Source organism: Pholis gunnellus (genome assembly GCF_910591455.1).
Source record: "Pholis gunnellus genome assembly, chromosome: 19".
Lineage (NCBI taxonomy): Eukaryota > Metazoa > Chordata > Actinopteri > Perciformes > Pholidae > Pholis > Pholis gunnellus.
In genome coordinates, this window is record NC_136546.1 from 21,060,751 (window position 1) to 21,087,584 (window position 26,834).

The 26,834-nt window shown below is 42.9% G+C and overlaps 4 protein-coding genes across 6 annotated transcripts; 1 reads left to right on the top strand and 3 right to left on the bottom strand.

Annotated features, from left to right (window-relative positions):
• The first annotated feature begins 1,778 nt into the window (after positions 1–1,778).
• Positions 1,779–5,209, top strand: LOC306711356 (ribonucleoside-diphosphate reductase subunit M2-like). The gene is made up of 10 exons (XM_079180246.1): positions 1,779–2,255; positions 2,406–2,471; positions 2,971–3,153; positions 3,231–3,347; positions 3,444–3,577; positions 3,669–3,763; positions 3,852–3,985; positions 4,289–4,393; positions 4,476–4,589; positions 4,858–5,209. The coding sequence occupies exons 1-10, from the start codon at positions 2,166–2,168 to the stop codon at positions 5,008–5,010; spliced, it is 1,191 nt and encodes a 396-aa protein (XP_079036372.1). The 5' UTR covers positions 1,779–2,165; the 3' UTR covers positions 5,011–5,209.
• A 194-nt stretch (positions 5,210–5,403) lies between these two features.
• On the bottom strand, positions 5,404–12,864 carry LOC306711357 (galectin-8-like). Of its 2 annotated transcripts, XM_079180247.1 has the most exons (9): positions 12,756–12,864; positions 11,123–11,211; positions 9,753–9,963; positions 7,947–8,066; positions 7,778–7,849; positions 7,465–7,491; positions 6,769–6,857; positions 6,417–6,585; positions 5,408–6,006 (listed from the first exon to the last, which is right to left on the bottom strand). In XM_079180247.1, exons 1-9 carry the CDS (start codon positions 12,792–12,794, stop codon positions 5,857–5,859), a joined length of 966 nt encoding a protein of 321 aa, XP_079036373.1. In that variant the 5' UTR covers positions 12,795–12,864; the 3' UTR covers positions 5,408–5,856. The 2 variants fall into 2 exon arrangements, with proteins under 2 accessions (XP_079036374.1, XP_079036373.1); XM_079180248.1 differs by lacking the exon at positions 7,465–7,491 and having other exon boundaries at positions 5,404–6,006.
• A 704-nt stretch (positions 12,865–13,568) lies between these two features.
• Positions 13,569–18,012, bottom strand: LOC306711254 (ribonucleoside-diphosphate reductase subunit M2-like). 2 transcript variants are annotated; one of them, XM_079180102.1, is made up of 11 exons: positions 17,925–18,012; positions 16,480–16,569; positions 16,264–16,329; positions 15,587–15,769; positions 15,393–15,509; positions 15,165–15,298; positions 14,979–15,073; positions 14,757–14,890; positions 14,399–14,503; positions 14,201–14,314; positions 13,569–13,932 (listed from the first exon to the last, which is right to left on the bottom strand). In XM_079180102.1, exons 2-11 carry the CDS (start codon positions 16,567–16,569, stop codon positions 13,780–13,782), a joined length of 1,191 nt encoding a protein of 396 aa, XP_079036228.1. In that variant the 5' UTR covers positions 17,925–18,012; the 3' UTR covers positions 13,569–13,779. The 2 variants fall into 2 exon arrangements, with proteins under 2 accessions (XP_079036228.1, XP_079036227.1); XM_079180101.1 differs by lacking the exon at positions 17,925–18,012 and having other exon boundaries at positions 16,480–16,675.
• A 2,165-nt stretch (positions 18,013–20,177) lies between these two features.
• Positions 20,178–26,632, bottom strand: klf11a (Kruppel like factor 11a). The gene is made up of 4 exons (XM_079180531.1): positions 26,533–26,632; positions 23,513–23,725; positions 22,228–23,002; positions 20,178–21,917 (listed from the first exon to the last, which is right to left on the bottom strand). Exons 2-4 carry the CDS (start codon positions 23,699–23,701, stop codon positions 21,622–21,624), a joined length of 1,260 nt encoding a protein of 419 aa, XP_079036657.1. The 5' UTR covers positions 23,702–23,725; positions 26,533–26,632; the 3' UTR covers positions 20,178–21,621.
• Between the last annotated feature and the right edge of the window lie 202 nt (positions 26,633–26,834).

Here is a 26,834-nt window from a genome sequence, read left to right on the forward strand (position 1 = left end):
TGTTTTTGGACTCACTGCACTAATATGAGCTCTAGACAGGTGATGAACGCTCACCTGAGCACCGCCTTATGGAAGCTCCTTTCAGCCAGTAAACCAAAAATATGATTAAAAAAAGATCCTGTTAGTCAATATAATGACTCAGTATCTTAAAATAATGACTCAGTATCTGATAATGGCTCAGTATCTGATAATGACTCAGTATCTTATAATGACTCTGTATCTTAAAATAATGACTCAGTATCTGATAATGACTTAGTATCTGATAATGACTCAGTATCTTAGAATGACTCAGTATCTTAATATAATGACTCAGTATCTTAATATAATGACTCAGTATCTTAGAATGACTCAGTATCTTAATAGAATGACTCAGTATCTTAGAATGACTCAGTATCTTAATATAATGACTCAGTATCTGATAAATAATGACTCAGTATCTGATAATGACTCAGTATCTTAGAATAATGACTCAGTATCTGAGAATAATGACTCACTATCTTATAATGACTCAGTATCTGATAATGACTCAGTATCTTATAATGACTCAGTATCTTATAATGACTCAGTATCTGATAATGACTCAGTATCTGATAATGACTCAGTATCTTACAATAAATAAGTCTCTCATTATTTTGTGGTAGAAATTCAATATTTCCAGAGACGTAAGTCATTCCTGTGAAAACGTTTCTCATCATCGTGACTTAAAGGATCATTTTTTCATCACATTGCCAGAAGTGGTCTTCCATACTGCCTTCTGGGAGCTGTAGTGGTGAAACGACGGTGAACTGTGGTTTCCAGATGTTGACAGCTGACGGATGAATCTCTCGTCGTGTTTTCTCTTCAATCAAGTGACGACGTATCTTAGTAACAGACACGAAAGCTTCTGATTGAACGATTGACTTTAATAATAATTGTGTTTTTTGTGCCAAGAATTCCTCCAGCTGTTTCATTAACAACTGTGTTTTTCAATAAAACATACTTTAAATATAAAGAAAAGAAGAAGAAGAGTCTGTTTGATTGTATTTTAAAGCGTTAAAGAATAAATTAACTTTAATACGTCAAACACATCCTTCATTTAACTAAAATACGCTTTTCTGGGTCAACTCAATTATTAATTAATGACAATGACTATCGGTCTGCAAATTACATCATTGTGATATTTTTGTGCTTTTTCCTCAAAAGAACAAAATGAATAAATCTCTGACTTACATTTTTTTATACTGTGGTTTTGCTACTTGTCTATTTTAATAATTTAATCTTAATATGTCTTAATATAAATATGAGTAAGGAATATTTTGAAGTGTGGAATAAAGGAAAGATAAATAATATGTCTGTTAAATAAAAAGGATCTAGTATTAAAATGGTGCAGTAATGGTCCAGATCCAGTAGGTGGGGGCAATACAACATAACGTCTGCAGGCTGCCGTAAAACCCCAACGAAGAAGAAGAAAGTCTTCCTAAACAGCAGCCAATCAGCGCTCTCGCTTCGGCGGCAACCAGGAAGTAGTTGTTGCGTTAGAGCAGATTCTCTTAAAGGGAGGAAATCCTCTTAAAAACGTCTGAATTTAGATATAAAAAAGAAGTTAAAACTGTTGTTTTAGAGCCTGAAACCTGAACTGTTTCAATGTGCAACAGGTTCACTTAATAAAAGATACAAATACACAATTATTCTACCGTTAAATCCGTGTTTCTTTTGTCGAAGTGACGTGAACATATTGGCGCTTAATTTAGACATGGCTTTTATTACAGTAAACAATACAACAATAAAATGAACCAGAAATGAACTCTATAAATGATGTCACACATGTATTATAACACATTATAACAAATAAAATAAATGTCAGACACATCATTTAAATTGTTTCGTAACCTCCGCACAAACAAAGACGATTTTTTTTTTAGTTTCCCGCAGCTGGTCAGGCGTCACGTGAGCACGGCTTCGCCACCTGATTGGCTCCGTCCGCAGCGGTACTTTAAAGAGCCGGCCACGTGCTGCGTTCCTATTGGCCGGCTGCGTTCTAGCGCCAATATTCGTTTAAAGCAGGCGGAGCGAACGAGAGGAGCCGCTTCAGTCTCTCTGCTCTTCGTCTCCGTGTCGGCTGCTCTTAGTTTCTCCTCCTCCTGGTTTTATTAAGTTTTAACTACTTAACTTATCTTTTATTCAAGATGTCTTCTGCTCGCAGTCCTCTTCGTGTGAAGAACGAGAAGTCCCTCAGCGGTCAGATGGACAACATGTCTCTGGACAAAGAGAACACGGTGAGAGAAAACTACGGAACGTAGAAGTCTTAACCGCGGCCATGTTGTCCTCGCTTGTGTTTTAATGTGTAGTTCACCCTGTACAAGTATTCGTTGTGTGTATAAAGTACATGTTTGTTCACGGAGGATTTCTTCTTCTTCGTCTTCCAGCCACCGAGTCTGAGCGCGAGCCGCGTCTTGGCTTCAAAAACCGCGCGAAAAATCTTCAGCGACGCGGTGAGTGAGACCCGGATGTACTGAGACTTTCTTCTTCTTCTCATTTAACGGACACATTATGTTAAACTCTTACTACTGTGTTTTTGTTATTTTGATCACGTGGCGCCTAAAGTCTCGTTTCTGGCGCCAAAAAAAACGTGTTCGATCAGCTGTTGTTGATGATTGATCAGCTGTTCCTTATATATATATATATATATATACACACACGGTTATAAGTAATGTATGTTTGTATTGTATCTGCTGTTGATCTTAATAGATTAGATTCTAGATGACCATTGATCTAGAGGTCAACATTATTTATCAGTAAATGTGTTGAGATGTTTTATATCTTTGACATCATCTGGATCCACATTAATGTATTTATTATACGTATTGATTGATGTGCAGCTTGTTTTCATGATAAGTTGATCAATCATTGGTTTAGTGACTGTATGTATATATATATATATATATATATATTAATTAACCTGTGTGTGTGTGCACGCGCTCTGTCTCTCAGTCTGAAGCTGTGAAGAAGAGCAGTGCTGAGGAAGAGGAGCCTCTTCTGAAGAGCAGCGCTGAGGAAGAGGAGGAGCCTCTTCTGAAGAACAACCCTCGTCGCTTCGTCATCTTCCCCATCCGGTACCACGACATCTGGCAGATGTACAAGAAGGCCGAGGCCTCCTTCTGGACTGCGGAGGAGGTAACCGTGGAGACGAGGGTGTGGGCGTGGCCTCCGGGTGTGCGATGATGTCGTGCTCACTTCCTGTCTGTGTCCAGGTGGATCTGTCCAAAGACCTGCAGCACTGGGAGTCTCTGAAGGACGAGGAGAGGTTCTTCATCTCTCACGTGTTGGCCTTCTTCGCCGCCAGCGACGGCATCGTCAACGAGAACCTGGTGAGCTGCTCTCAGATCAGAGCTGCTGTTGACGTGAAGTCTGAGCGTTGACGTTGTTAAAGCGTCTCCTCGCGGCGTTCTCCGTGTGACCACCAGGTGGAGCGCTTCAGTCAGGAGGTCCAGGTGACGGAGGCTCGCTGCTTCTACGGGTTCCAGATCGCCATGGAGAACATCCACTCCGAGATGTACAGCCTCCTCATCAACACCTACATCAAGGAGCCCACCGAGAGGTGAGCCCACCAGAGACCTGGTGCTAGACTCTACTGGTCTCTAGCTAGACTCTACTGGTCTGTGTCTGACGGTGCGTTCAATGACCCTCAGAGAATACCTGTTCAACGCCATCGAGACTCTGCCGTGTGTGAAGAAGAAGGCCGACTGGGCGATCAACTGGATCGGCAACAAGGACGCCAACTACGGTAAGACCCGCTCTCTGGTCCGGTGTGGACCCGGTATCTGGTGCTGATCCGGTATCTGGTGCTGATCCTCACTCTGTGGTTCCTCCAGGAGAACGCGTGGTGGCCTTCTCTGCCGTGGAGGGAATCTTCTTCTCTGGTTCCTTCGCCGCCATCTTCTGGCTGAAGAAGAGAGGCCTGATGCCCGGCCTGACCTTCTCCAACGAGCTCATCAGCAGAGACGAGGTCAGTGGTGCTGGTCTGTGTGTGGTGCTGGTCTGTGTGGATTATTGATTAGGGGTCGGGTCTGTGGTGATGAGAAGCGCAGGGGTACGGACCTCAGCCAATGATGGGGGCTGAGTGCTGCTGCACGCGCTCTGATTGGAGGACGAGTGGTTCACCGACAGATCGACAGCAGCACGACACAGACGCTGGTCTGAACGGACCCGACGCCTGTTGTGTGTGTGTGTGTGTGTGTGTGTGTGTGTGTGTGTGTGTGTGTGTGTGGTCCTGGTCTCTGTGTCCTGACTGGTCCTTTGCTGGTTTCAGGGGCTCCACTGTGACTTTGCGTGTCTGATGTTCAAACATCTGGTGAACAAACCGTCGGCAGAAAAAGTCTCCAAGATCATCCAGAACGCGGTGGAGATCGAGCAGGTCTGTGGACACGTGGTGGTCTCTGAGCTCCGGTCGACCCGGTCTCCCCGGTTGGTTTGACGTGTTCTGGTCTCTCTCTCAGGAGTTCCTGACGGAGGCTCTGCCGGTGAAGCTGATCGGGATGAACGGGGAGCTGATGAAGCAGTACATCGAGTTCGTGGCCGACAGGCTGATGCTGGAGCTCGGCTTCACGAAGGTAAGAGCGAACCCGCCAACCCACGGGGTCGGGTCTGTGGTGATGAGAAGCGCAGGGGTACGGACCTCAGCCGGTGATGGGGGCTGAGTGCTGCTGCGCTCTGATTGGAGGACGAGTGGTTCACCGACAGAGCGACAGCAGCACGACACAGACGCTGGTCTGAACGGACCCGACGCCTGTAGAGCGACTCTAGACTTCACGGAACTAACGCGTCTAAACGCTCCTCTGTCACGTGAGTTAAACTGGGTTCTGTGTTGGTTCTCTGCAGATCTACCGGGTGGAGAACCCCTTTGACTTCATGGAGAACATCTCTCTGGAGGGAAAGACCAACTTCTTTGAGAAGCGAGTGGGCGAGTACCAGAGGATGGGCGTGATGTCTGGAGGCTCAGACAACACCTTCAGGATGGACGCCGACTTCTGAGGAACACTAGAACCCTCTGATGGACTCTACCTCTCTCCCGGTGCATGCTGGGATACCGCTCTCTCTCCCGGTGCATGCTGGGATCGGCTCTTAACTCGGATACATATTTTTATGAAGCGGCGTCGTCGTAATGAAATCAAACCTCCAGAGACCATTCGACACGGCGGCCATCTTGTTTTTGTAAATAACTTTACCTGCATCTTGTGATTAATGTATTTATTACGTTTAGATAAAACGTTTTGTAATAAAAGTTATATAAATCTGGTTGCAGCTTTGCTTTTTTTTGTCACAAGTTTTTAGATTAAATAAAACTTCATTAAAACAGAATCTTAATTTAAGTTAAAGTTTAACACATGAACTCTACTCACTTTAATACGTTTTAAATGTTTATTTTTCCATTTGAGCTTCTGAATGAATACAATCATTATCTCGACCAATGTTTGGTATTTAAACCATGAAGGTCAGATTAGTGTTTACATTAATCCATAACAGACATGGTGTCCTACACTTTAATAATGTACCATAAAATAATGTGTCGTAAGACATTTATTAAGAGTTACGTCACAACAAGTCAGTTCAGAGAAGTTAAATCATGAATTACTCGTCCACACCTGACGTGTGTGTGTGAAACCCTTTCCTTCATAATAAGATCCTTTAATGTTTGAAGCTGCTCTACAGAAGCTTGGTGTTAGTTTGATCAGGTCAGCGTGAGTTAGATGTTTGTTTTACTTCATATCTTTACAGCCGTCAGTTTGAATGTTGGCGTCCGACGCTGCAGGTTATAGATGACATCATCATTATATACATGTCACAACCTGCAGTCAGTGAGCGCGGCTCCAGAGTCCGTTAGAGGATCTTGACGTCCAGCAGCGTGACGCCTCCCAGGACCTCCAGCTGGGAGACCCGGCTCAGGTCCTGGACCCGGTGCTTGTAGTCCACCAGGTGGAGCCCGTTGACGGCGACTCTGAACTGCTGAGACTCACAACGGATGATCATCTGCAGAGAAACATCTTATTAATGTTTATTCTGACGTTACACACGGTGCACAGGAAACAGATCTAATGCACTCATCACCTGACCATGAGAAACCTTCACCTACTGTTCTATAGTTTATCATTTTAATTATATATACACAGCTATATATATGTGTATATATATATATATATATATACACATATATATATATATAGCTGTTGAAGTCAACGCTGATGTATAGATGTGCATCATCAGCATAGAAGTTGATCTGAATCATGTACATACACAATGTTTACAGTGTTTAAACTAAATGTTTCTATGACAACAAAACGAACAGTCTTCTGTCTCCCCATGACATCGTCATCATCATCAGGAAGATGAAGGACATGTTGAATCTGTTTAAAGACAGCACCTTGTTGGTGGTGTTGTACCTCAAAGTATCGGCCCCCGCTGAAGGGGAAGGAGGAGCCCAGCCTCTTCTCCTCGGGGCCCCAGCACTCAGACAGGAAGGAGTTCCTGACGAAGACCTCTTTGTTCAGACGAGGGTTCAGATGAAGAGCGATGTCGCTGCTGCCGGACACTCGCAGGTTCACACAGAAACTAAAACACAGAAGATGGACGGACGCGTGTTCAGGTTCCAGCAGAGAAAACACAAACGTTCAACGTTCAGAAACCTTCTGACGTCCAACGAACATTTGAATGAACACGTATTCACTTGTTTTGTAAAAGCTCTTATTTGTGTCTCTTGCTAAATAGCATTGAGGAAGTTAACGGTGTGTTCACCTCTCTGCGTTCTGATTGGTTTGTCCTCTGACGGTGATGCTGCGTCCAGCGCTCAGTCCGGTACCCAGCTCTCCTCTGAAGGGAACACTCTGAAAACACAAGACCATCAGGAACTACAACGCTCATCAGGAACTACAACGCTCATCAGGAACTACACCGCTCATCAGGAACTACAACGCTCATCAGGAACTACAACGCTCATCAGGAACTACAACGCTCATCAGGAACTACACCGCTCATCAGGAACTACACCGCTCATCAGGAACTACAACGCTCATCAGGAACTACAACGCTCATCAGGAACTACAACGCTCATCAGGAACTACAACGCTCATCAGGAACTACACCGCTCATCAGGAACTACACCGCTCATCAGGAACTACAACGCTCATCAGGAACTACACCGCTCATCAGGAACTACAACGCTCATCAGGAACTACAACGCTCATCGGGAACTACAACGCTCATCGGGAACTACACCACTCATCGGGAACTACACCGCTCATCGGGAACTACAACGCTCATCGGGAACTACAACGCTCAACGGGAACTACAACGCTCAACAGGAACTACGCCAGTCTGAAAACAGCACCTGACATTTTAATTTCTGAAACGTAATCTTAATATTTATATGTTTAAACATTTTCAAGTTCATAATAAAGCTTCCATAATAAACCATCACGCAACAAAACTCACCAAGTCACCCGGAGAAGAGATTATTGTCTGTAACACAGAAAACAAAACAATTATCTACATTTTATTAAAAGATAACTCAGATAAGCTCCCTGGAGCACCACAGAGTCTCTGTCTGTTTACAGGCTCCTCTCTGTAGGAAACATATTAATATAATGTGTACTTTCTACGTACACACAACACCTGCAGACAACCTGGCCTTTTAAAATGAGATGCTGTCAGGGTCAAAGATCTGTGATCATCATAGTAAACATGGTCGGTTATACATTTGATCAATGATGAAACATTTCAGCTCCAAAGTTAACGAAGAACAAACCGTCTGACGGAGCTTCTGGCTCTTCTCTGCTTCTTCCTGATTGGTCAGTTGGGCCACAGAAGAAACTTCGCTCTAAAACAACAACAACAACAACAACACACGTCATTCCTCTTCATCACGCGTCTGATCACATGAAGAAGAAGCTCAGCGGTTCCTCTTCATCACTCACTTGGCTCGGCAGGATTCCAACAGCTTCCACTTGAACCTTCCCAGAGACGCACAAGGTGTCGACTCGCTCCAGATCCACTCTGTGTCTGAACTCCAACAGGTGAGCTCCGTTCACCGCCACCTGCAGCACAGAGTACTCCAAACATTACTGCAGTAACAGCAGCAGAAACAGTCAAAAGTACTACAAGTACAAACTCCTCCATTAAGAATGGTACTTTGGTAATGGTACTACACCTCAGAGGTACATAGTACTTTATGCTGTACTACACCTCAGAGGTACATATAGTACTTTATGCTGTACTACACCTCAGAGGTACATATAGTACTTTATACTGTACTACACCTCATAGTACTTTTTACTACAGTGTTGTGCCGTCAGGGCCTGCAAAGCCTTCTCTGCTGGCCTAAACAGAATCACAAAGTTAGAGCTATTTTATAATTTAATAATGTTTCTTAAATACACTACATGTATCATAATTTAAAAAAATATTGTTCCCATTATCTTATGTTCTCATTGCACAGCTACTGTGCTCCTCAGCTGCTCTGCTTCAGTGCAGCTTGTTTTAAGTAGAGCTTTGATCCAATCAGAGTTCACCTCTGTGTCTCTAGGTAGAAGAGAGGCCCCAGGCCTGCAGACTCACCAGTGAATCCATGTGCAGGTTAAGTGAATGGGGACGATGTTGTTGATCGTCATAGTGTTCAACCAATCAGATCTTTAGTTTGACATGTTGGGCGTATTCTTTGACGTGTCAGAGCTGCTAGCTGGCCTACAGCTACGTCAGCATTAACACACAGCTCAGTTTTAAGGTGCAGCGTGCGCTGTGATTGGTCAGTGGGCGAGCACGTGACTATCGTGAAATGAAACATAAAGAAGCCATCAGAGGCTTAGTCGGAGGAGTAAGAGTTCAAATTGAAAGATATGGAAAAAATAATGAATTTTTAGCGTTTAGCTTGGTGTAGATTATTATTTTTTACCGAGCTTTGTTTTTTTAACACTCAATGTCTGAAGGAGGAGAAACTGATTTGTGAGTTGGGATTTAACCGTGAGATTAAACTCTTTGTCAACAGAGAAAGGAGGATGGAGTTTGTCTTTCAGTGAACAGCATGTGGTAAGTCTGCGTTTGTGTTTTTACATCTAGTATCTGAATGTCCTCGAGTGTGCAGCAGAATGCGTGTTGCTCTGCAGGTCTGCTGGATTGATTTGTTGCTCTGTTGTCATATGAATATATGTGACTGGTTCTTGTGAGTTTGTTGTTGTCATTGTGTTCATTATATAGATTTGGACTGTATGCATTGTCCGTTAATTACGCAGCATCCCGTCATGCGCGGCGTTATTGTGCGGACCATTGACTCTGTTTGGATGGGGATTGTGTGGCGATTGCTTTAGCCCTGTTTGAATCAGTAGGAGCAGCTAAACTCTGCGGGGAGTTTGTAGCTTGTTTGCTGCTGTTGTTTTCCTGCTAAGCTAGTTAGCGTAGCCTCCCAGAACACACACACACGGTGCCTCAGCTGTGTTTAGTTTAGTTTGTTTTTGTTCCGGGTTCAGAGCTCACAGCCCGTTGTCTCCTAGTGAGCGCAGAAAACATTACATTTCCCACAATTTAAGCTTCTGCATCTTCTAAATGCACTAGTATTATTCAAACGTATTGTTCGGTTCGTAAGCCTCGTACGAACGGTTTAATACGAATACGTAACGTTACAGCCCTAGAAACGAATAATAACCGTATCTGTGGCTCATCATGAGGTCCAGGTATCAAATGCTCGGCCCAACACTGACTAGATGTAAGTGAGTCACGTCGTCTCAGACCTTAAACACGTCTTCCTGGACGAGGACGATGAGCTCAAAGGTCTCCCCGACAGTGAACGGGTTCTGGTTCAGGATCTGCTCTCGGCTCCAGCGTTCCTTCTGCAGAGAGTTACAGACGACACACGGAGACTTCTTGAACCTCGGGTTGAAGTGAAACGCCACGTCGGCCCTCGGCTTCACGCTGCTGCCGCACGTCAGGTCCACCTGGAACCTGGAACACAGGTAGATCACAGAGAGAGTGATGATGTCATGAACACAGGTAGATCACAGAGAGAGTGATGACGTCATGAACACAGGTAGATCAGAGAGAGTGATGATGTCATGAACACAGGTAGATCACAGAGAGAGTGATGACGTCATGAACACAGGTAGATCAGAGAGTGATGACGTCATGAACACAGGTAGATCAGAGAGAGTGATGATGTCATGAACACAGGTAGATCAGAGAGAGAGAGTGATGACGTCATGAACACAGGTAGATCACAGAGAGAGAGTGATGATGTCATGAACACAGGTAGATCACAGAGAGAGTGATGATGTCATGAACACAGGTAGATCAGAGAGAGAGAGTGATGACGTCATGAACACAGGTAGATCACAGAGAGAGAGTGATGATGTCATGAACACAGGTAGATCACAGAGAGAGTGATGACGTCATGAACACAGGTAAATCAGAGAGAGAGTGATGACGTCATGAACACAGGTAGATCAGAGAGAGTGATGACGTCATGAACACAGGTAGATCAGAGAGAGAGTGATGACGTCATGAACACAGGTAGATCAGAGAGAGTGATGACGTCATGAACACAGGTAGATCAGAGAGAGAGTGATGACGTCATGAACACAGGTAGATCAGAGAGAGAGAGTGATGACGTCATGAACACAGGTAGATCAGAGAGAGAGAGTGATGACGTCATGAACACAGGTAGATCACAGAGAGTGATGACGTCATGAACACAGGTAGATCACAGAGAGAGAGAGTGATGACGTCATGAACACAGGTAGATCAGAGAGAGAGTGATGACGTCATGAACACAGGTAGATCACAGAGAGAGTGATGACGTCATGAACACAGGTAGATCAGAGAGTGATGACGTCATGAACACAGGTAGATCAGAGAGTGATGACGTCATGAACACAGGTAGATCAGAGAGTGATGACGTCATGAACACAGGTAGATCAGAGAGTGATGACGTCATGAACACAGGTAGATCAGAGAGTGATGACGTCATGAACACAGGTAGATCAGAGAGTGATGACGTCATGAACACAGGTAGATCACAGAGAGTGATGACGTCATGAACACAGGTAGATCAGAGAGTGATGACGTCATGAACACAGGTAGATCAGAGGGTTCAAACCGTCCTCACCTGTCGGCATCAGATGGCACGGAGCCCTGAATGAGAACCATCTCCCCCGGCAGCAGACCGCCCAGGATGGTCCCAGCAAAGGGAACCGCCTTGTGGGGTAATAATATGAAATATTCATTTATAAATTAAAATTCAGATTTAAGATATTCTGTTTTCTGTCTAAGAGCGTTTTTTGAGTTATTCTTTACAATTTTAAATAAAAACATTAAAAGAGTAATACTAATAATCTCCATGACGACGTGTAGAAGTCTGAATACAGAACTTTGACTTGTAATTAAATATGTTCTAATGAGGTAACTGTGATTTTAAAGTACATGACTGAAGACCAGTAGAAATGTGTTATAATCAGAGAACAGATTAAGATTCTATTTTTAAAATGTTGTCTTCATTTACATAAAATAAAGTTTCACCTTGGAGTCAAAGCTGCTGTTGTCATTGAACACATGTCTATAGAATATACATCTATAGTATCTATAGAATATATATATACACATATATATGTATATATATATACAGTGTCTTGCATAAGTACTCTAAAAACACTAATAATCTGTGCAATACAAAATACTCTGTATATATAATATTCTTTGTTTTTATTTTATTTGTTGTGAATTATTGTTTTAGTTTAATATGTATATTACTGCTGCTCTTGTTTTTAACATGCATCTTGTTGCTCGGTCCACTTTGCTGCTGTGATGCTGTGCATGTCCCCACAGCGGCACTAATAAAGGATTCTCTCATCTTATCTTATCTTAAAAGACTGGAGACTGGAGCGGAGGTTCATCTTCCAGCAGGACAATGACCACAAACATACAGCCACAGCTACAGCGGAACGGTTTAGAATGTTTAAAATGACCCAGTGAACAGATGGTCTCCATCCAGTCTGACTGAGCTTCAGCTGTTTTATTAAGAAGAGAGGACGAACACTTCCACCTCTAGATGTGCAGAGCTGGTAGAGACGCAGCCCACAGAATACATAAACACGTTTAGGATTTATATTTGTAAATGATTTTGAAATCCATGTAAACTTCCCCCCCCGACTTCCAAATGGACTATTTCGTGTTGGTCCATTAAATAAAATCCTAATGAAATGAAGGTGAATCTGAGGTTATATCATGTAGAACCGTCCAAAGGGTGAGCACTGATGCGAGGTACCGTGTCTACTATCTACAGTGTTATATTCATCAATGTTCTAATATTTCACCGCGTGTCTTTAAACGTTAACCAGCAGCGTTCCTTCAACCAAGTCCTACACAGACTATGAAGAGGCTCTTTAATAATGAGACAAACTGTTGATTAACTCATTAAATGAAGTGTGACGTAGCTGGGCGGAAGCGAGCGGTCAGAAACCAAACTCAGCGGAACATTTTACTGATATAAATATATTTAATGTAGTACATGTATTTAATTCACCAGGAATACTACAAAACTAAGTATAACATTTTAAACACGTTATACGACACATTAAATATTCATTACTTGAGATACAAACTAAACTGAGCGGTTAGCTCGGGTGCTAGCTCGCCTGCTAACCAGCTAAACACTCGGTAAGAAGTTAATTGAACGTTAATGTCGACAATGAAACGGGAGAATGACAATAAACTGACACGAGACGAACACGACGGAGTCTTACCGGGTTAGAAAACGTCTGTCTCGGGTTAGAAACCGACATGTTTAAAGCAGAGAAGCTGCGACGTGAAGCTACTTTTTAAACTTTTGTTTACTTCCGTGTGGACGACGTCAAAACCGAAGGCGTCACGCGCAGTGATGACGTAGTTGTCCGCTCCTTACAGGCTGCGGAGGTGAATTAAGGTCACGTGACTCTTTAGAATGAATCATTAAACCACGTGACGTCGCTTTTTTATTTTTTAACAGCTGGTTTAATATTTATATTACAAAGAAATACATTACTTTCGTTTTACTGTACATTGAAACATTCTAGTTGAAATAAAAACAAATAATTAATAGAATGAAACTAAAATGTTTAATTAAATGTAAACACATTTGTTGAATCTTTTATGATGAATTTTATTTTATAATTATCCTGTAAATAAAATCTTATAACTTTATATTTTTACACTTCTGTGAATACAGATTACTGCTCACTACACGTGTTTACATCAGTTCATATTTTATGTGTAATACTTTATTATCTAAAACTATTTCACATTGAACGCTTTTGATGAGATTTTTCTCCACTTTTTGAAGATTCTCTGTAAAAGCTTTTTAACAATGTTTCAACGTCAACGTGATTAATTCTCTTTTATTTGACAGCTAACAGGAAGTGATGTCACTTCCTGTTAGCTGTCAAATAAGTTGATATTTATTGGTCGATAACTTCCTGAATAAAACACGTTAAATAAAATATTAAAGAGTCAAATCTACAACCTTGTTTTGTTGCATTTAGATCAAATGTTAAAAATAAAGAAGATGGAGACTTTTATATTCAGAATATTTAGTTTTATTAAAAGAAAACACAGAAACTGTACAAATTAAAAACGCATCAAGTTAATATAAAACGCACTAATATAGCAGGTTTCATATTTAAAAACAAACCAGCAGATAAACTGTTAGTGTACGTTCTACCTGCTAGTTCAGATAATACACCTGGTCAGAGGTCAGAGGTCAGAGCCTATCGGCTGCAGACGTAGTGTTCCTCAGAAGTCGGCGTCCATCCTGAAGGTGTTGTCTGAGCCTCCAGACATCACGCCCATCCTCTGGTACTCGCCCACTCGCTTCTCAAAGAAGTTGGTCTTTCCCTCCAGAGAGATGTTCTCCATGAAGTCAAAGGGGTTCTCCACCCGGTAGATCTGCAGAGAACCAACACAGAACCCAGTTTAACTCACGTGACAGAGGAGCGTTTAGACGCGTTAGTTCCGTGAAGTCTAGAGTCGCTCTACAGGCGTCGGGTCCGTTCAGACCAGCGTCTGTGTCGTGCTGCTGTCGCTCTGTCGGTGAACCACTCGTCCTCCAATCAGAGCGCAGCAGCACTCAGCCCCCATCACCGGCTGAGGTCCGTACCCCTGCGCTTCTCATCACCACAGACCCGACCCCGTGGGTTGGCGGGTTCGCTCTTACCTTCGTGAAGCCGAGCTCCAGCATCAGCCTGTCGGCCACGAACTCGATGTACTGCTTCATCAGCTCCCCGTTCATCCCGATCAGCTTCACCGGCAGAGCCTCCGTCAGGAACTCCTGAGAGAGAGAGACCAGAACACGTCAAACCAACCGGGGAGACCGGGTCGACCGGAGCTCAGAGACCACCACGTGTCCACAGACCTGCTCGATCTCCACCGCGTTCTGGATGATCTTGGAGACTTTTTCTGCCGACGGTTTGTTCACCAGATGTTTGAACATCAGACACGCAAAGTCACAGTGGAGCCCCTGAAACCAGCAAAGGACCAGTCAGGACACACAGAGACCAGGACCACACACACACACACAACAGGCGTCGGGTCCGTTCAGACCAGCGTCTGTGTCGTGCTGCTGTCGCTCTGTCGGTGAACCACTCGTCCTCCAATCAGAGCGCAGCAGCAGCACTCAGCCCCCATCATTGGCTGAGGTCCGTACCCCTGCGCTTCTCATCACCACAGACCCGACCCCTAATCAATAATCCACACAGACCAGCACCACTGACCTCGTCTCTGCTGATGAGCTCGTTGGAGAAGGTCAGGCCGGGCATCAGGCCTCTCTTCTTCAGCCAGAAGATGGCGGCGAAGGAACCAGAGAAGAAGATTCCCTCCACGGCAGAGAAGGCCACCACGCGTTCTCCTGGAGGAACCACAGAGTGAGGATCAGCACCAGATACCGGATCAGCACCAGATACCGGGTCCACACCGGACCAGAGAGCGGGTCTTACCGTAGTTGGCGTCCTTGTTGCCGATCCAGTTGATCGCCCAGTCGGCCTTCTTCTTCACACACGGCAGAGTCTCGATGGCGTTGAACAGGTATTCTCTGAGGGTCATTGAACGCACCGTCAGACACAGACCAGTAGAGTCTAGCTAGAGACCAGTAGAGTCTAGCACCAGGTCTCTGGTGGGCTCACCTCTCGGTGGGCTCCTTGATGTAGGTGTTGATGAGGAGGCTGTACATCTCGGAGTGGATGTTCTCCATGGCGATCTGGAACCCGTAGAAGCAGCGAGCCTCCGTCACCTGGACCTCCTGACTGAAGCGCTCCACCTGGTGGTCACACGGAGAACGCCGCGAGGAGACGCTTTAACAACGTCAACGCTCAGACTTCACGTCAACAGCAGCTGATCTGAGAGCAGCTCACCAGGTTCTCGTTGACGATGCCGTCGCTGGCGGCGAAGAAGGCCAACACGTGAGAGATGAAGAACCTCTCCTCGTCCTTCAGAGACTCCCAGTGCTGCAGGTCTTTGGACAGATCCACCTGGACACAGACAGGAAGTGAGCACGACATCATCGCACACCCGGAGGCCACGCCCACACCCTCGTCTCCACGGTTACCTCCTCCGCAGTCCAGAAGGAGGCCTCGGCCTTCTTGTACATCTGCCAGATGTCGTGGTACCGGATGGGGAAGATGACGAAGCGACGAGGGTTGTTCTTCAGAAGAGGCTCCTCCTCTTCCTCAGCGCTGCTCTTCAGAAGACGCTCCTCTTCCTCAGCACTGCTCTTCTTCACAGCTTCAGACTGAGAGACAGAACACACACACACACACACACACACACACACACACACACACACACACACACACACACACACACACACACACGGTCACTAAACCAATGATTGATCAACTTATCATGAAAACAAGCTGCACATCAATCAATACGTATAATAAATACATTAATGTGGATCCAGATGATGTCAGATATAAAACATCTCAACACATTTACTGATAAATAATGTTGACCTCTAGATCAATGTCATCTAGAATCTAATCTATTAAGATCAACAGCAGATACAATACAAACATACATTACTTATAACCGTGTGTGTGTATATATAAGGAACAGCTGATGATCATCAACAACAGCTGATCGAACACGTTTTTTTGGCGCCAGAAACGAGACTTTAGGCGCCACGTGATCAAAATAACAAAAACACAGTAGTAAGAGTTTGACATAATGTGTCCGTTAAATGAGAAGAAGAAGAAAGTCTCAGTACATCCGGGTCTCACTCACCGCGTCGCTGAAGATTTTTCGCGCGGTTTTTGAAGCCAAGACGCGGCTCGCGTTCAGGCTCGGTGGCTGAAAGACGAAGAAGAAGAAATCCTCCGTGAACAAACATGTACTTTATACACACAACGAATACTTGTACATGCTGAACTACACATTAAAACACAAGTGAGGACAACATGGCCGCGGTTAAGACTTCTACGTTCCGTAGTTTTCTCTCACCGTGTTCTCTTTGTCCAGAGACATGTTGTCCATCTGACCGCTGAGGGACTTCTCGTTCTTCACACGAAGAGGACTGCGAGCAGAAGACATCTTGAATGAAAGATAAGTTAAGTAGTTAAAACTTAATAAAACCAAGAGGAGGAGAAACTAAGAGCAGCCGACACGGAGACGAAGAGCGGAGAGACTGAAGCGGCTCCTCTCGTCCGCTCCGCCTGCTTTAAACGAATATTGGCGCTAGAACGCAGCCGGCCAATAGGAACGCAGCACGTGACCGGTTCTTTAAAGTACCGCTGCGGACGGAGCCAATCAGGTGGCGAAGTCGTGCTCACGTGACGCCTGACCAGCTGCGGGAAACTTAAAAAAAAAAATCGTCTTTGTTTGTGCGGAGGTTACGAAACAATTTAAATGATGTGTCTGACATTTATTTTATTGTTTTAATGTGTTATAATACATGTGTGACATCATTTATAGAGTTCATTTCTGGTTTATTTCATTTTACTGTAATAAAAGCGATGTCCCCTAAATTAAGCATCAACATAATATGTTCACGTCACTTCGACAAAAGAAACACGGATTTAACGGTAGAATAATTGTGTATTTGTGTCTTTTATTAAGTGAACGTGTTGCACCTTGAATCCGTTCAGGTTTCAGGCTCTAAAACAACAGTTTTAACTTATTTTTTATATCTAAATTCAGACGTTTTTAAGAGAATTTCCTCCCTTTAAGAGAATCTGCTCTAACGCAACAACTGCTTCCTGGTTGCCGCCGAAGCGAGAGCGCTGATTGGCTGCTGTTTAAGAAGACTTTCTTCTTCTTTTTTGGGGTTTTACGGCAGCCTGCAGACGTTATGTTGCATTGCCCCCCACCTACTGGATCTGGACCATTACTGCACCATTTTAATACTAGATCCTTTTTATTAAACAGACATATTATTTATCTTTCCTTTATTCCACACTTCAAAATATTCCTTACTCATATTTATATTAAGAAATATTAACATTAAAAGTCAGAGATGTATTAATTTTGTACTTTCATATTCCTTCAAATTTTAATATTTGTGTGTGACGTCACGTGTTTATTGTTCAGCTCTGTTTTTTTTACCGATGCCGCCATTTTTTTTATTTACTGTAATATAAAGGCTGTTTATTGGGATAATTTAGCGCCAAAGATCATTTTACACTTTTTTATATTTGTATTATATTATATATTTGTAATATATAATTATTATTGTTATTATATTATAATACATATATCATATAATTTGTTTATTATATTATTATATTTTTAGATTTGAGATGTCACATGAACGGGTTTTAGCCTAAAAAGTGTGAAACTAAAAGAAGACATCCGGGTCTTTCCTAACGGTGTTCTAGCCGACACGGAGGTCAAACACATCTATTTAGAGGCTGAATTACTGAGTTTGTCATCATGAGAATCTGTTGTACCTTTTATTCGAGGTTTCTGTCTCTTCTTCTTCTCCTCTAAAAGCCATGGCGCTAAACGGGCCAAGCCGAATGACATCAGCTGTTTCCGGTTGCTGCTTGAGAAGACAACAACACAGCCTGAATGTAGGCCAAGTGGAGGAGTCGCCCCCTAGCGACAGGAAGGGGTTAATACAATACAATAAAATAAAATAGGTTTGTTGACCACAGTATTTATATAAAACACAAATACATATGACAATAAAAGACCTGTCAACTTTTATTTTTAGATTATAAGAGAAAATGTACTGTATTGTAATGTGAGGTACTTGTACTTTACTTGAGTATTTCTAGTTATACTTTAGTATATTTTACTCCATTAAATTCATCCAACTTGAGTTACGAGTTCCTTATCAGACATTTAGATAATAATAATAATAACAATAATGCAAAATATAAATCAACAACTAAATTCTGTGGTATTATTAGAGATTAAGAAAAGACTTTCTTGATGCATACATTTAAAAGCATGAAACATCATGAATACTTTAACTAAGTATACTTTAATTATGACTTTTAATTCAGTACATTTTTAAACGCAGCATAAACTTAATATACTATTTATATACATATTTATATATATATATATATATATATATATATACATATACAGTATATATATATGGATTTGACTTTGTACGTTTTCAGCTCTTAAAAGAGGGAAAACAAGAAAAATTGAGCAAAACAAAAGAAACGTGGAATGAACTGTTTAGCATGTTTATATTTGTGTATATGCAAATATATACATACATATATATATATATATTAGAATCAGCTTGATTGGCCATGTATTTCGTACATACACACATGAAATATATACAATAAATAGGAGAAAGAGATTAAAGACAACAAAGTAGAACAGAGAAACTAAGCAGAAACATTTAACATTTAAGTACTATGTACAATATAAATATATATCTAAGAACATATATGAGCATAAAGAACAATGACAGTGGACAATAGATTCGGGATATTGTCCATTGTATATACATATATATATATATATATATATATATATATATATATATATATATACATATATGTATATACACATGTATTATTTGCAATTGAATACATTTTGTATGGATATTTGTATTTGTATATACATATATAAATATATATAGTCTGACAGTGATCCAGCTGCAGTACCGCCTCCCGCCTCACGGGGTCCCTGTTGCTTTAGTTTCTTCGGCTCCACCAGACCTTTGTCTTTATTTATATATTTTTTATTCTTCAATTCATTTTCTTTTGGCTTCAGCTGAATGTCGGTCAGTAAGGCAAGTGGGCGGGTACCTCACCGGCCAATCACGCGCCTTCCTCACTTTCCCGGCACAGCGTCGTCCTCTCCCATTGGTCACACCCCCCCCTGAGCTCTGCCTCCTGATTGGATGACCGCTGTTACCGGGTGGAGAGAGGAGAGAGAGGACAGAGCTGCGGTTGCGTAACAGCGTCGCTGTCGTCGAGCAGAAACTTCATCCGTTTGTGTAAAGAAACACCGAGTAACCGCCATTATCACAGTTCTCCCGCCTTTTGACGGTGAACTGCTGACCGACATTCATAGGCAGTCAACCAGCAAACATTTTTTAATATTTTATATTATATATTTAATTTTTGTGTTTCTTATTTAATTTTTTGTTTTTTATTTTATTTTATTTTATTTTATTTATTTTATCTATTTTATTTATTTTGAATGATAATCTTATTTTTATCGACTGTCTCACTGATCTTTACTATTGTCTTGTTTTTGCTACTTTGTAACGAATACAACTTTATTATCTGAAGCTCATAATTTAAAATGTCCAATAAAAAAAATTAAAAAAGCGGTTTATTCAACTTTAAGTTGGTGTACTTGTTGTATTAGAACGCAATATTCAGCATATTCAAACTTCGTGCAGAAGTTATATAGTACCTATTTTACATTTGTAATACCTGTACTGCAATATATATATTACATGTTCTGTATACTTGTAATGTGTATTTGTAATAACTGTACTGTATACTACATAAACTGTAGCGGAAGCTAACTACATCCTGCTTTCTACCAGTCTTTATGCTAAGCTAGGCTAACTGCATCCTGCTTTTACCAGTCTTTATGCTAAGCTAAGCTAACTAGCTAACATTCCTTCTGTTGGATAATTTACTCTAAATGAACCTAAAACAAAAACAAAATGTCTCTTGATAAAAGTGAGAATGACAACAACATGTTCGTGGTAACGTTTTATTATAAAAGTCATATTCTTCACCATCGCTTACAGGCAAACGTCCAGAAATGAGGATTATTCCGATATAAGCCTTTATTATTAAGAATAACATTTAATAACGAGGTATTTTTCTTACTGGCTACGCTAGGGGACAAATCAAGCTATCAAAAACAGAAACATCACTTTGTCCTCAACAAATGTTTTATTAAATAATAATTATAAGAATCGTAGGTAGTATCACAGTGAGGAACACTGTCCACTGACATCTTTAAAATATCAATAAATGCAGATTGGAATACACGTTAACATTCAATATAGATATCAATATATTTACAATATATTTACAGTCACAAATGAACAGAAGTCGGCCGACAACAGAAGCACGATATACGGAGGCTTTGGCAAAATAATAATAAAAAAAGAGTGCATAATAATATTAATATTTAGCTAAACGTGACATTTACACATGAAGTAAACATGATTATACAAAAACAAAGAAATCCAGTGCAATGTCAGGTTTCTGTTTGTTTCTGTCCGTGGATGAATAGCAGCCTGTCACCTTCGTCACCTTCCTCCTCCTCCTCCTCCTCCTCCTCCTCCTCCTCCTCTTCCTCCGGTGAGTTGGTCGGGATTAAAATGTCCTGAGCAGAACGAGACGCTCGCTCGGTCCTCCGGCTCCATCTACATCGCTTCAACATCGGAACACCTTCACCTTCATCTTCATCATTTTATTGTTTAATTACTGTGGCATGAAGTTCACTTCATTCTGAAGACTGTGGCTGTGAATTAAGAGTTTTTAAACACATCAAAACACTAAACAAGTGTTCAAATCTGTTTATGTGTTCTGTTGAAATATGAAGCAAAATTACGTATAAAAACTTTAAAATGTGGAAACTTCTGGGTCAATTTGGTTAAACTAAAGCGGAACTAGAACTAACATCCAGCTACTAAAACGTTAACTTTTAACAAATCTGCGCGACTTCCAAGCTAAATGCTAACATTAGCATGCTAACTGTACAGATGTCAGCATATTAAAGTTGGCTAACGAGCTAAGTGTTATGCTAACTGTGAGCTTGTTAACACTCTAAACATCAGCTCGTTGATGTAGCATCACATGTAATCATGTACATATGCTAACGTTAGCATTAGGCTCAAAGTACAGCTGAGATGTCCCACTCAGGCCACCGTACAGAGCACAACCTTTCCTCTAGCGTAGTGAGCGTTTCAGCCTCAGGGGGCGCTGCTGAGTCTGTAGCGCCGTCTTCATGCCTCAGTAACCCGTTGAAAATGAAGCGGACGTAGACGCAGCCGGAGCTCAGCGACAGTCTTCACTTTGTTTAACCAGCAGAGTTTTGATTTGTAGAAAAAAGATCCTCCAGATGTGGAGCTGATTGACAGTCACAGTTTTAAGCCCCGCCCTCGATGGCGGGGGGGGGGGGGGGGGGTCCTGAGTTGCCCTGTCAGTTGGCAGTGGAGACCAGCACGCCAACAGGAAGTGCGGGGCCCCTGTTCTGGCCCTTGGGCAGGGCCACTTTGTGGAGGTCCCGGGTCTCTGCGGGCCACGACGACGCCCTCTTGGCGGTCATGTGACGCCGGGCGTGTTTGGTCAGGTGATCGCTGCGCATGAAGCGCCGGTCACACACGCTGCACACAAACTTCTTCTCTCCGGTGTGAGTACGGCGGTGACGGGAGAGCTCGTCAGACCGAGCAAACTTCTTATCACAGCCCTCCCAGTGACAGCTGAACGGCTTCTCACCTGAGGAGGAGGAGGAGGAGGAGGAGGAGGAGGAGGAGGAGGAGGAGGAGGAGGAGAGTTATTCAGCCAGTTTTATTTGTAATGCTCTTTGATCACAAAGTAAACATGTCATCACTTATTGATCCTCTTCATCAATCAGTCTGAACTGTGTCTACTGACAGTTAGCTAACGTTAGCATGCTAACACGCTAGGCTAAAGATGGTGAAGATTAAACCTGCTCGACATCATCGTGTTGTCCCCACGTTTGTAGCTACATGTTTTTTTAGTGGACAGAGAACAAAAGCAAACAGGAAGTGACATCATATCTCACCTGTGTGTGTGCGCAGGTGAGCCTTCAGGTGGGAGCTCTTGAAGTAGGTCTTCTTGCAGCTGGGGAAGTTGCAGACGTAGTTTCGTCTGCGGGAGAAGTCGGCCTGCGAGACACCGCCGCCGCTCGCTCCCGTCGGCATGTAAACGGGGGCCGGCGCCAGGGGGAGGAGCTTAGTGTTGCCCAACGTCATGATCTGGGTCTGCGGGCCCTGCGTCACCTGGGGGACCATGAACATCACGGTCCCCTGAGGCACGGCTCCGCCCACCAGGTGAGTCTGCACCTGAACCGGAGCCTGGACGAAGGCGGAGATCATCCCGGTCCGGCTGCTCACCGGGAAAACCTGGCAGAGGACCGAGGAGGAGGAGACCGTAGAGGAGGAGACCGTAGAGGAGGAGATCGGGGAGGAGGAGATCGGGGAGGAGGAGGAGCGAGGAGGAGGAGGTCCGGCCTTCTCCTCTGGAAGAGTCTCTGGAGGCTGAGGCGGCGTGGAGGTTTCCGTCGGCGGAGGAACGCTGAGGCTGTCGGCGGTGTGGCGGATGACGCTGGTGACCATCGCTCTAGTGGGCGGAGCCACGCGGGACGACGACTCCGTCTGAGGTGGAAGTGCTGAGGTCTGTGCGGCGAAGGAGGAGGAGTCACTGAGGAGGAGGGCGGGGCCGGCGACAAGGACAGGGTGGGGTAAGACCGGCCTGGAGGCGGGGCTTAGAGCGGAGGAGGCGGGGCTTAGGGCGGAGATGGCCTCAACGAAGCTCGGACTGTGAGGCGGAGTCATACACTGACGGAGGAAACATGTAATCAATCAATCAATCAATCAATCAACAGAACATTTAGTTACTTCAGGCCGCAACATGAGTATGATAATAATAATATGATTATTTTAATTACTATTAAACGTGCAAATAGACAATAAAAACACAGTAACTTAGATGCTAAAAATAAGTGACAAAAGTTAAATAAAAAAACAAATAGCATTGAGAATAATAAAAACGAATGAATATCACACATTATATAATATATATAGTATATACATATACAAGATGAGGAATACATCGTGTTATTTTAATAAAACAAAACATTAAGAAAATAAATCAACAGATTCATCGATTATCAAAATAGTCGTTAGCTGCAGCCCTATAAATTAAATGATTAAATATAATTATATAATATATAAATATATTAGTATATTAAATGTTAATATACTATTAAAATGAATGATATATATAATATTAAATATTTCTATTTATTTAAATGAAAGCGATAAAGTGATTTATTGTTAGTTCCTCACCAGTGACGACAGGGCGATCAGGTCTTTGGGGGCGTCCCCCCCCTCCTGCTGGAGGTGGGTGGAGTCACAGGAGTCGGAGGTGGGGGTCAGTGGGCGGGGCTTATGCAACCTCTGACCCCAGAAGCTCATGCTGACGAGCGCCTCGGCGGCCTCCAGGTCGTGGTGCTCGACGCACGGCTTCAGATCCATGGTGGTCACCGGCCGGCCGTCCACCTGAAGGACGAAGAGACAAAGAGACAAAGAGACAAAGAGACAAAGAGACGGGAGTTAAACTCAAATATGACGAGAATCCATCAAAACAAACAGGAATCAAAGAGCTCAAATCTGAGTCAATAAACATCTAAAGATGTTCGTCAGATTAGATGTTTTTAAAATAGTCTTTCCAGAATCAAACAACAACGTTTTGATCTTTTCCTTTTGATTATCTTTTGATTATGTGTGTGTGGGGGGGTATATATATATATATGTGTATATATATGTATGTGTGTGTATGTATGTATACGTATATATATATATAGTCGTAATATAGTTGTAATTTATGGTTGATGTTTTTAATCAGCCCTCTAGATGGCGCTGAGTTGTTTTCTGGTGAGGTCAGCAGAGGTCACGGGTCAGTGAGATCGGTCAAGACAAAGATGAGACATCGGAGAAAGGAATCAGAAATGCACCGTCCACGTTTGAGTCAGACGTCTGGACTGATTTTGGATTTTTTAACAAGGAAGGGAAGAAGTTCATGAACAGGACACGTGGACAGGACTCCGTCGCGGCGTTCTTTCACAGACGCATCACAAGTTATACCAGTTATATAACTCTTTATCGTACTTAGAGACGTTAGAGACACGTCTGCATTCAGTGAAGTTGGACTGTAGACTGTAATACAAACAGTTCGGTCTTTATGAGTGTTGGTCAGTCTGTCTGCTTCACAATCACATCACGCTGCAATAACAATGATTGAAGTGAGACGAACAGACTGAGAACTTGATCTTATCAGATAAAACATGTTGACACCGTTTTCCTTTGGGGACATCATTTGAAGTTTAAAAAAGTAACAATTCACAATCTATGTTATACTCAATACTACACGCAATATACACGCTGCTACACGCAATACTCAGCATATCGCAGCACATGCTGCCTCCACCACACCCCGTGACAGCATGTTGGCACCATTTTGCTTCCATAGCGCTCATGCGTCTCTGTGCATGGGAAACATGTTCGGGGTTGTGCAGGAAAGGGTCTCAGGGAATGTGAACCGGGTTTAGATGATCTCAGGCGGGCGAGGTCAGAAATCTAAAATGTATCAATATATCCTGCTGATACAACACGAGGTCATCACGACACCACGAAGGATTACACGATGTCGACTTAAAGTTGTGATGGGATCCCAAATGTGTTCTGCTGCCCGCCTCATGGTTCTGTACTTCCAACATGAAAACACTATGATTCATAGAAATATGAGTTGGGACTCCAAACGTGTGCTGCCGAGTACACACATTATTTCTGGTATGATGTAAACAAGTTATGAGTTGGGATCCCAAATGGCGCTGTGGACATGAATCAGCCTGGGCCCCCAGACTGTTCCTCCTCAAATTAAAACACACCGATGCTCTGACATTTTTATTTTATGTCCAGAAATTGTGTTCAGGGATGCAAAATGTTCACCGACTCGTCATTTTTTTTTACTGCAGCAAACTCAACAGCTGAGTCTATATCTTCCTGTTTCTTTCTTTCTTCTTCTTCCTTTTGGGAACAAAAGCGCACACCACCCTTCTAATGACCAATGATGTCACTGTTTGCTACTTCCTCCTGAGCTGCCCTACCACAATAAGATACATAAAAGACCAGCGTCTGGCTCAGACCTGAACGGGAACCTCCCCTGCACCCAGAATAGACGACGGGAGGTGCCAGATATTACACCCCCCCTCCAAACAAGCCCCGCCCCCACATCCTCCCTCATTAACATGCACCGACTGACCCCAAAGAGAGAGAGAGAGAGAGAGAGAGAGAGAGAGAGAGAGAGAGAGAGAGAGAGAGAGAGAGAGAGAGAGAGAGAGAGAGAGAGAGAGAGAGAGAGAGAGAGAGAGAGAGAGCTCCAAACAGGAAGTGTAGTTGGAAGAACAACAAAGTCAATCTGTTGCAACACACCGTTTCGTCACCGGCTCTGTAATTTCCCACGCTTAAGATCACACAAACACATCGCAGCAGACACGTTTATCATGAATAAATACATCTGTCATTATCGATCAGTATTCAAATGTTCTGACACTTAATGAGCAAATGTCTTTGTTTAGTCTCCTTTGATTTTACACAAAATTATTTTAAATATATATAAAACATGTAATATAGTTAAACTTCAAAAGGACATGTTCACTATTCTGACTATTTTTAAACACCAAAATGAATGAGTTTGCATATTAACTGACAAAATAAAATAATGTAAATAGATATTAATGCAGTTATTGTGACAGTTACATGTTATTGTCCTATGAGCTTTCTCTTATTACATTATTATTATTATTATAGTTTGTTTGACTGATAATAACATTTGTGACTTTGGTCTGTAGTGATTATATATATATATATATATATATATATATATATATATATAAATATGTATAATAAGCTGCAATACAAGCCTAGAATCAGTTCTACTCACCAACAATAAAAACTAGTAAAAAAACAAAGACAACCTGCTTCATCCAACTTTATCATGCAGCGATGCAACACAGCGATGCAACTGTTGTGCGCACGCACACACACACACACGCACACACGCACACACACACACACACACACACAGACACACACAGGAGGCACTGGGTTCAGTCTGACCTCAGATAAACCAGCTCCACCATGAACCGAACAACCAGCGTGCACGAGCAGAGCTGAGAGCAGCGCGTGCCGCTGTGAACGTGCACAGGTAACGGCTCCGGGTTTATAAATAAAACGTGCAAACAACTTGTTAATAATAAAAGAAGAAATAAAACACAAACACGAGCCGAAGCGCGAGGAAGACTCACCTGACAGGGGCGCACGAGGAAGAGGAAGTAATGCTGAGACAGGAGCGCGAGACAATAAAGCGCGTCTGTCTTCCGCTGAGTGGAGTCACTCACAACACAAACATATATTACAGAAAAAATAAAACACAGAAACAACATTCAGAGCAGTCTGGCGGTCTGGTAACACGCAGCCAATCAGTGGCAAAGGTGTAGCGGGCCGCGGCCAATCACAGGCGAGGCGGTGCGTGATCGGTACTCGTGGTCCGGCGACGCGATTGGCCCGACGCGGGGGGGGTGGCTGTCGGGGGCGTGGCCAGGAGGGG

Bases quoted from the DNA above. Each gene is read 5' to 3' on its own strand.
- klf11a (XM_079180531.1), bottom strand. From the start codon at position 23,701: ATGGATCTGAAGCCGTGCGTCGAGCACCACGACCTGGAGGCCGCCGAG. The intron at 23,003-23,512 runs GTGAGGAACTAA...TTCCTCCGTCAG, and splicing joins TGATCGCCCTGTCGTCACTG to TGTATGACTCCGCCTCACAG. The intron at 21,918-22,227 runs GTGAGATATGAT...CCTCCTCCTCAG, and splicing joins TCACCTGCGCACACACACAG to GTGAGAAGCCGTTCAGCTGT.
- LOC306711254 (XM_079180102.1), bottom strand. From the start codon at position 16,569: ATGTCTTCTGCTCGCAGTCCTCTTCGTGTGAAGAACGAGAAGTCCCTC. The intron at 15,770-16,263 runs GTGAGTGAGACC...TCTGTCTCTCAG, and splicing joins GAAAAATCTTCAGCGACGCG to TCTGAAGCTGTGAAGAAGAG. The intron at 14,891-14,978 runs GTAAGACCCGCT...TGGTTCCTCCAG, and splicing joins CAACAAGGACGCCAACTACG to GAGAACGCGTGGTGGCCTTC.
- LOC306711356 (XM_079180246.1), top strand. From the start codon at position 2,166: ATGTCTTCTGCTCGCAGTCCTCTTCGTGTGAAGAACGAGAAGTCCCTC. The intron at 3,578-3,668 runs GTGAGCCCACCA...AATGACCCTCAG, and splicing joins ATCAAGGAGCCCACCGAGAG to AGAATACCTGTTCAACGCCA. The intron at 3,764-3,851 runs GTAAGACCCGCT...TGGTTCCTCCAG, and splicing joins CAACAAGGACGCCAACTACG to GAGAACGCGTGGTGGCCTTC.
- LOC306711357 (XM_079180247.1), bottom strand. From the start codon at position 12,794: ATGTCGGTTTCTAACCCGAGACAGACGTTTTCTAACCCG. The intron at 9,964-11,122 runs GTGAGGACGGTT...CCTGTGTTCCAG, and splicing joins GTGCCATCTGATGCCGACAG to GTTCCAGGTGGACCTGACGT. The intron at 6,586-6,768 runs GTGAACACACCG...TCTGTGTTTTAG, and splicing joins ACCAATCAGAACGCAGAGAG to TTTCTGTGTGAACCTGCGAG.